The following is a 9,501-nucleotide window of genomic DNA, read 5'->3' on the forward strand; positions in this document are numbered from 1 at the left end:
AGGAAACAAAATTAAGTATTGAGGAAGCTCTACAATCAGAGCCTTTCAGGACCCACAGCAGAGCTTTTGCTTGCTTTTGGAAAGAACACCAGTTTTATCACGAAGACTTACCCACTCCTTCCATCTAAAGCTCTTGTGCAAGAGAGTTTTGATTTTCAATAATTTTCTGGATAAGGCTACCATACACAATGACAACATTTATAAAGCCCAAATGAACTAAATCTACTTAAGCGAGTTAGAAACCAAAAATCAACCCTTACTCATGTCCTGGGCTTCCATTGTCTATCTTGCCATTTGGCTGCTTTTTGTCTTCCATGACTTCACTTATGTTTGTTTGGCACTTCTGCTTAAAGAAGTTAGCAGACTTCTGATCCAAAGAACATCTTCTAAGGACACAGAGGCAAATGGAAAAGATTCTAATTGGGGGATGGGGACAGTAAAGAAGTCAGCTCAAGTGATTTAAAGATCAATGTCAAATTTTATAATATGCAATCTGTTTCACTAGAAACAAAATTAGAGACTCTGGCTAGCATTTATTTTCTTAGTGCAAAGATGGTAGATGTTTTTGTGTTAGATATGCATGCATTTGTTCATATGTAGGTGCACGCATGCATGTGCACGAGGAAAAATTAAATGCCCAAAATATTTTATATTTTAATTGAGGCCATTACCAGGACAATGAAGCCCTTGATGACTTGTTCCATGCTTAATTTGGAGATTAGGTTTTTAAAATGCCAGTTATTTCTACAGCCTTGTTTTACCCTCAGTATGTGACATTATTACATCCTTTCCCCCATCTCAGTATCTCTCTTGTTAAAAACCATTCATTTGGTTAAAACCCAATTCTGCAGCAAGAAGATGTTAGTCTAATTATTTACAACCTCTCCTATCATCTTTTGTCTTATTTTAATAAAAGCTCAATCCTAAATGCAATATATGCTCACTCTAGCATGATCATGGGTGCCTGCTGCTTTTGTATGGGAGGGGGCCTCAAAGGAGATAGAAAGCCTTTTTTGTTGCAGAGCCTGAGTCGGGATAGTTTTGCATTTTTAGAAAATAGGACTCACTTATTAAGTCCCAGAGTTTGGCTTCCTAAATTGTTCCTGAAAGCTGTTGATACTTCATATAGACGAGTGTCAAGTGAACAAGCCATAATTACCTGTGCTGGGGATGCAGGGAGTTGCCTTACAGAGGACGCTCACATGTTGCCAATTTCTAGGCTTAAATATGTCATGTGTATGCATGCATACATATATGTTTGTATAGGTGCATACATACATACACATACATGTAATTTGATGTGGGAGGTGGTTATGGACCTACCATAGGTTATTTACAACATATACCAGGAAGCAGCAAAGAAGGCAAAAGATATATAGATAAGACCTTCTGGAGACCATTTACTCAAGAGTCCCTGCATGCATGGTGAAGGTGAAGGGAATGATCTTAATAATAATAATAATAATAATAATAAAAGGAATCTGAGAGCAGTTGCCTTAATTAAGAAGGTTGCCCACTAGGTTGTTTTATTGTTTGGCTTCTCCACACAGAACCTGTCAGCACCAGCCTGCATGTTTAGAAACAGCAAGGTCCCCAAGCTACAGAGAAACCTACCATTGGCAGTCTCTTAAATAAGTAAATAAACAGCATATATATGTTTTGTTAAAAAAAAAACTTTAAAGCAAAAGTTATAAACATATAACAGCGTCCTTTCGACGTGAAATACCCATGGGAGACTCTGGGCAGGCGCTCAGCTTGCAGTTCGGGTTCCGAAGGCGTCTTTGCAGCAAAATCCTTAGGAAAAAGCAAAGCGAGGATGACGTGGTGCTGGATCAGGCCTCACCGCGGGCTCCTGTGGCCGTGACCGAAGGGCACCAGTGGAGCGAGGCGGCTGCGGGGAAGTTGGGGGCGGGAAACGGCAACCCGAGCCCGCGGGTCCCTGGTCACCTGGCTTCTCTGCCGCTTGATTTGCAGGTCTCTCATCCCTTCTCTCTCTTTCATTTTGTTTTCTTTTTTTTCTTTTTCTTTTTTTTTTTTACACTGGAATCTGTTTCTGAGCATCCTGGATGGGCAGCTCAGATGTCGCACTCGCTGTCGCTGGACGTGATGGAGATGGCTGAAGTGGCCGCCTTGCTGGATAGACTGGCGGCCGGGCTGGCGGCGACGCCCAGCACCTCTGGCGTGCCCTCGCCCTCCGCCCGTAGTGCCCGCCCGGAACCCTGTGACAGGACCTGCTGCTGGAGTCTACAGGGAAGAAAGGGAACACGGGTCACAGCTCGTAACACAGCCGCCCGTCGCCTGCCCCCACCACCACCTGCGTCCCTCTAGCTCGGCGGCCAGAGGCTCTTCCCCAGACCCGAGCAGTTAAGGCGAGGATTTCCCAGCAAGGCGGCAGAGGTCGGGCAGGAGTCTGCGGCCGCCTCTCCGAGGGTCTCTACTGTTGCGGCCCACCATTATTCGCGCCCTTTCTCAGCGCCCCAGCACCCAGGTCTTTGGTATACTGGGCTCGCAGAGTCCTTCCCGTTTGTTGTACACCTCTGGGAGATTTACAGGACTCTCAAGAAATAAACGAAGCGTGGGTGACAAGGACAGATAGGTCCCGGGGACATGGGATACCCTTTCTAATGGTGCATCTGCCTGGGGCGCAAGCCTGAGTCAGTGCTTCCGCGATCGCATTTTATAGGGTCGGCCAGACATAAAGGCAAAAAGGATTGTAAGGAACTTTTGTGCCTGGGGATGAGGCCGGGCTCTTGGCCAAAATGTTTGGCTACTCGAGATCCACACTCCGGGGAATCAAAAGCCTCAGCCCACCGATTAGTTTGCTGTTTTGAGACAAGGGTGGCAGCGCATGGGAAGAGGAAAACTCGACTTCCCATTTCCCCAAGAGTCCACTGTAAACTGTTTTCAAAGCATTAGGGAGGGATACACCTGGGCTTTGAAAATAATAGTTTGAAACCGACACATTGCTAATAAGCCAGGCTTCGCTTAATAGTAGGAGCCTGTACCCAGGCTGACAAGAATTAGCTTTGGGTCTTGGGGTCCCTAATTGTTTGTGGGATTTTAATTTTTATTTCTCCTCCCTTCTCCGTCCCAACGAAGCCTTGGTTTGGTGACTGGGACCAGCTGCTGCAGCTGCCCTGAGGCGCGGAGAACCAGAGAGGGTGGGGAAGCAGAGCCGGGAAAAGGAACTCCCGGCCAGGAGCCTAGAACGCAGTAGGCTCATAACCAAAGACAGACCTTGCTCCCAACTCCTGCTGAATTGGAGTCGCCAGGCACTGGGTAAGGGCGCCAGAGGTGCCTCACCGGCCTTGTCCCGGGTGCGCGCAAAGCGCGGAGGCCTCTAAGTACCGACCTGTTCTTGGCTGCAGCTGCTCGGTCCCTTTGTCGGCGGTTTTTGAACCAGTTGCCCACCTGCGTGGGGGTCAGTCCAGTTGCCTGGGCAAGCTCACGCTTTTTGCTGGGGTTAGGGTATGGATCCTGCAGGTACCACTCGCGTAGCAGATGCCGCGTGCGCTCCTTGAAGCAGTGTGTCTTCTGTTCGCCGTCCCAAATGGTGCGGGGCAGCGGGAACTTCTTCCTTACTCGGTACTTGTCCACCGGCCCCAGGGGCCTTCCGCGCAGCTTCTCAGCCTCCTGGTAGTGTGCTTCAAGCCACAGCGCCTGCAGCTTGGCATGCGACTCCTTGGTAAACTTGTGGTTTTCCAGGATATGGTAGAGCTCGCGGTAGTTGCCACCGTGAAAGGCCACGATGGCTCGCGCGCGCAGCACCGACTCATTCTTGTTGAGGGCCTCGCAGGCCGCAGGGGCCACAGGCAGCGACCACAGGAAGCGACCCAGGCGCTCCACATCGCCGCTCTCCTCCAGGGTCTCGCATACCCCCGCCACTTGCTGGGGGCTGAAATTCAAGATGGGCAGCTGGAACATCGAGGCAGCGCCGGTGGCGGCGGGGGCACTGAGCCCGGAGAGGGACACGCAGCTGATGCCCGCGGGCCTGGCTGAGTGCGCCAAGCTCTTTTTGACGAGGCGGATTGGGACAGCGGGGACACGCGACCCGGTGGCGGCGGTGAGGCAACGGCCGGGAGCGAGCGACCCCGACTGGAGGAGGTGCTGGCTTGGCGGCTCAGGGTTCGGGCTCCGCTCGGCTCAGGCACGCAAGCAGGCAAGCTGGCTCCGCTATTGGGGTGGGCGGATTGGCGGCGCGGGCGCCATGGAGACCCCCTGTCAGTCACCGGCTGGCTCTGCCAATCAAAGCTTCGACCTGCACGCCGGGACCATTTCAGCACCTCCCAGCGCTCGACAGCGCCCGCTGTTAGTCCCTGCACTTTTCCTCAGTATTTTGCAGAACCTGGAGGTTGAAAAGACCTGCGAGTGGCTGGGAGAAAAAGAGAGGCGAGTGCGGCAGCGTTCACTCCCCCTCCTTCCCCCACCCCGCTCTACCTTTCCCTCCCTTTTTCCCACCGAAGAGTCAGTGATGCTACAGGAATTCAGGAATTCACTTTGGGGTAATGCATTGTCTCGCTCGAGAGGTCTCCAGAGGACAAAGAGGACTGGGCCAAATTGAAATGCTCCAAGAAATTGCAAGTTTAGTTGTAACGAAACAGCAAACCTTGCGGGGGGGAGCATGAAGCAGGTGGAGGGGAGAGATCTCATTTTTTTCCCAAGTACCATCTCTGCATGCCTCCCTTTTCCTTTTTCCAGTTGCCAAAGCAGCTGAGTGGGAAGCAAATCTGGAGCAGCAGTAACAGGACCAGGGATCTGTAGAAGAGGTCAGTTTGAGCTCTAGCCTTACTCCCTTCAAAACCCACTAAAACAATTTTAAATGCAAACAAGGGCATGCTCACATTTGATAACTCGCATGCAGACCACGAAGTCAAAAACTTTGAGAAAAGAGAGGTGGGCTGTAGAGGCCTCTCAAATAAAGGGGGGGAAATGTACTTTCTCCCCCTCCCCCAGTTTAATAGACTTAAACAAATGTGCAGTATAGCCACATCTAGATTGAGAAGTCATTGGTAGGTCAGGACAGCAACTTAAAAGCTTATTTCCGAGGTCTTTTTAAAAATATAGTCTTAACTCCTTTCCTTGCAGGCTTATTTTGCCCCTACTCTGTGTTAAAACATATAACTCTGAAGTTGGGGATAACAACTCTAACCTTGGCATTTTAGCACAAAAGCAATTCAGTAAAAATACAATACAGAAGGCATCCACGACAATGCAGGGGCCTAGAAAGCATGTCTTAAGCCGCTGGGCACTGACCCCTCCTGCAGAGAGAAAGGGGTAGGTAGCTCCGACTTTGGGCTAGTAGCTTGAATTGGCAACTTTTATTGATTCCCAATTAACAGTCCACATCATACCATTTTCTGAGGCCCGGGTCAAAGAAACCATGATCTCATCTGGGTCTGTGGTAGGAGTTTGTTTAGTTTGAAGAAAATAACTGGCAGGGGGCTGTATAACAAAAACGCCAAGAAAACTGTTTTTGGGAGGTCCATCCCTAGACAGAAATCAGATGAGAATGTTCACCGCCGAACTGGACTGGGCCCGACTGTCTTTTCTTTAGTATCAAGTACAATTTGTATGCGGCTTGTACAGATCTGGTAAATCAGAAGGCAGATAGATAGCACAGATGGTTGGAGGTGTCGGGTCAGATCACGCCACGCCTGAGTGCAGGGCAAAGCTCGTTCTGACGGAAAACCCTGATATTATTTTCACAGATCTTCACAGTTCACTCGAAAAAAATAGCAGAGGGGAAGAAAAAAAGCCCTGAAACCATTTACATCATTGCTGTGAGGTTGCCAACCGCCTCAACGGAGAGGCTTTCTTTTCTAAGAGCTCATTTTCTTGAAATACGACAGGGCAGAGGCAAAATAAAGAGGGCGTTGAAGATAATGACAAAGCATAAACACTCTTTCCCTTGGAGCGACTTCCAAATCAGCCGGAAGGACAACTTTTTAGAAATAAACATCGCATATAAGGGCCCCGAACACTCAGGCGGAGGAGAATCCGCGGTGCAGAAAATGAGAGCCTAGGAGGCCAGGCAGGGAAGAAGCCGGACCCGGGAGGGCTGCGTTCCCGGAGCTTCTGGCCAGGGAAGGAAAACATCCCCTTGCTCCAGTTTGCAGAGGTTTATTTTCCCTCTTGGGATGGTTCCTCTGTAGGCCATTGCTCTCGAAATTGCTTCGCGCTCACCCTTAGCGCTCAGAAGAGGCGGTGGGGGCCGCGGAGACTTTACAGCCCGCGAGCCGAGAGCCAACCCCAATCCTAGCGCCTAGATGCTGAGGTGGGAGAGGTTGTCCATGCCCCAGGAGACCCACACATCCCCCTCGCTTTCTCGCTGGACAGTTTGAAAGCGGCACATTCGGGGAGAGCTGGTTTCTTACCCTTAATCTTTGTGAGCAAATTGACAGTATAGGAGCCCCATCCAGGAAATGGGAATATTTATCATATGGCCCATTTCTTGGGTTATAGTTCTGCAATTAATTAGATGAGCACTTTGGCTTTTGCGTGCCTGAAGCTCGCAGGCAACTGGAACTGAGAGTCTGAGTTGGCCGCACGGAAGCTGCCAGAGAAGGGTGCGGGCTGCGTGCGGCAGAGTCCTAGAGGCGTCTGGTCGCTCGGTAAGAAGGGACTGAGAAGCGCCTAGAGGTCGGGGTCTACTACCAGGAGATCCATCTTCGCCATCGCAAGGAATTTGACTTAATTTTATTAACCCAAAGGAAATAGACTGCGCCAGGGCACCTTGGAATCACTTATTTGTTCACCGGCTTCACAAGGGGAAGGGACAAATGGGAAGAAGTGTATGAGCCGAGCCCCCTGGGAAAGAAGGGACGTTCACGGGGTTCCTTAGAAATAACCCTATTTTGGGGAAGGCGGTGATCCTCACCCCACCCTTAAGGTGTACTCCCAGGTTTGCCGGACAAAAGCTGTATCTTCGGGTTGGCTTTTCTTAATGTTACGGAAAGGTATATATATTTTTTCTTTTACCAGTTTTGAAGTTTTGTGCCAACCCTCCAGGCAACCCCTCACTTCTTATCCCACATTTCATGTTTCTTTTGCATTTTACCAGGAATTTGAGAAACTATAGTGGCAGACCTTGGCCTTGGGCCTGTCTGGGTGGTTTTGCAACTTTCTACCTGTGGTTTGCAGCTAGTAGACTGGGATATGAAGTCTTGGACAAACGCTCGGTTCTTGCTGGGAATCCGTAGACGCGTCTATTCAGCTTTCTCTAGAGTTGTATTTCACGGGGCAAATACGAAGGACAAAAAGCATGTAGAAGATGTTGTCCAAGGACAGGTTCGGTATCTAACTGTTCCGTGCTGGATTTAAGTAAAGTGCCCCCAGGGAATTCTGAGGCTCATATCAGAAATATCCGGAGTTCAGTGTGGGACTTCTGCACATATGGAGTTCTCACTCCTCGCTCTGCCCCTACTGATTTTCCCATCTAGAGTAGAGGACAGGTGGAATCTTAAGTTACACCCTGCTGACCGGTAGCTCACATTTGCCAGAGAAGCGCAGTGCTTAGAAGTCAATACTTTCTTACCTCTGGGTTCCAATCTTCTCTTATCTTTTCTTCGACTTTTCCTAAGTTGGATGTCTTTTTAAAATGATGTGTTTTTGTTTTCTTTCTCACACAATTTCACATAATCAGAGATTTTAAGACTGTAGTGATTGAATCCATTTGAATTCCTTGATGAAGACATTTGTTCTGCATCTCAGAGTCACAGACTGGAAGACAATGAAGTCCCCAGTCTTTTGTGTGATTTGGACTTTGGAAGAGATCTTGGTTTCCCTTTCCTGTGTCTCAACGCGGAGCGTTGCTATTGACAACTGGCTTTTATTTTTACAGCTCTACTTTTAAAAAATATAAAAATAACCTAGAAACTTTTAAAAGGCATTTTTCAGATTTTGAAATTACAGTATTAAAAATTTATAACTTTCAAACATTTATTTATTTAGCATTCTCATTTTCAGATGATATATGTATAAATAGAGATGTGTGTTTGTTTATGTATTTGATAGTACAGACCTTCAAATTATGGAATGAATTCCATATCGTATTTTTAAAATACTGACTATCCCAATAAACTGCCAAGGTATATTGCTCTATTTCACACATTCCTCCTCTGTCATTGTGAATCTTGTAACAAAGAACAGAGAAAGCTTATTGTATATTTCTGAGAACAAACACTATTTGAGCAATGTTTGTAGATTTCCTAGTGTTGTTAAATTAACTGGCAAAAAAGTATTACAATTAAAATATTAACCGAATTTTAAGAGATTAACATATTTTATTACTCTTCATCAGCCATTTTAAAATGGCATTTTAAAGTGGTGCAAATTGTTTATATTGTTAAGTGGAGGAAATTATATATAAGCTTAAATTTGAGACAATGCACTACTTCAAAGAGATGATTAATTAGCAGTAATGATTTCTTAAAAAATGTTAGGCTTGCTGTTCAATTGTGTTTTGACTTCTAGCTTGTGGTTGATCCTAGACACTTGGATAAGAATTTGTATCTAAGCAAAAGGGTATATTACAAATTATACTCCTTATAATATAAACTGTGGTCTTAAATTCATTTTTCTCTTGTCTACTTCTTTAGGACAAGCCAAAATGTTTACAGGGCTAACCTCACTACTGCATTACTTGCTTTGAGCTACGTATCAGTGGCTTCTTGTCTGAAAGATTAGTGCTAAAAATGTACTTAGCTTGTCAGTTAAAAATACTTTATAATCAGTAACGAAACATTTATTGAATGACTGAAAGAATGATTAATTCATGGTTCTCTGTTGGGACATTACTTTTTTCCCAGCAGCAGGTTATTTTTGACCATTTTCAAATCCAAGATCAAAATGTCCTTTTAAAATACAAATAGAAACTTTAAAATTCAATGAAATGGAAGAATATAAGTTTGTTTAATGTCCTCTGGGATACACCAAATATTATTCACATTAAACTATATGTATCATACATTGTATGAACTGTTTGTATTATAGGTGTAGTAAATCATAATTTCCTTCTAAGTGCTATAAGTCAAATAGAGGCATTAGCCTTTAACAAATACCTTAAATTCTCTGAGTTGATCCAGCTAGTTAGCAGAAAGTACTTATTAAATATTGCATTATAAAAAATACATTTAAATAACATCTTATCCTTCAAAGCAGCAATTCTCAACTGAGGGAAATTTTGTTTCCCCCTGCTTCTCCATTTCCAGGGGACATTTGTCAATACCTGGAGACAGTTTTGGTAGTCTCAATTGGCATCTAGTGGGTGCAAGCCAGAGATGCTGCTAAACATCTTACAGTTAACAGAACAGCACCCTCCCCACCACTCCTGCCCACCAAACCCCACAATAACAAAGTCAATAACACTGCTGTTAAGAAACCTTGCCCCAAAGGATCTCAAAACAATCAACAAGGCACAGACATGCAAAACCTGCTAAAATTTGGTTTATTCCAGAGTTGAAGCATTTACAAAGGACTCAGGGCACTTTCAATTTCATCTTG

At 46.1% G+C, this 9,501-nt stretch overlaps 1 protein-coding gene across 1 annotated transcript; it reads right to left on the bottom strand.

Annotated features, from left to right (window-relative positions):
• Nucleotides 1–1,491: 1,491 nt before the first annotated feature.
• Nucleotides 1,492–4,178, bottom strand: SIX6 (SIX homeobox 6). The gene is made up of 2 exons (XM_032245940.1): nt 3,353–4,178; nt 1,492–2,244 (listed from the first exon to the last, which is right to left on the bottom strand). Exons 1-2 carry the CDS (start codon nt 3,922–3,924, stop codon nt 2,076–2,078), a joined length of 741 nt encoding a protein of 246 aa, XP_032101831.1. The 5' UTR covers nt 3,925–4,178; the 3' UTR covers nt 1,492–2,075.
• Between the last annotated feature and the right edge of the window lie 5,323 nt (nt 4,179–9,501).

The sequence above is a fragment of the Sapajus apella genome, unplaced genomic scaffold, assembly GCF_009761245.1.
Source record: "Sapajus apella isolate SASKATOON/1434 unplaced genomic scaffold, GSC_monkey_1.0 scaffold59, whole genome shotgun sequence".
NCBI lineage: Eukaryota > Metazoa > Chordata > Mammalia > Primates > Cebidae > Sapajus > Sapajus apella.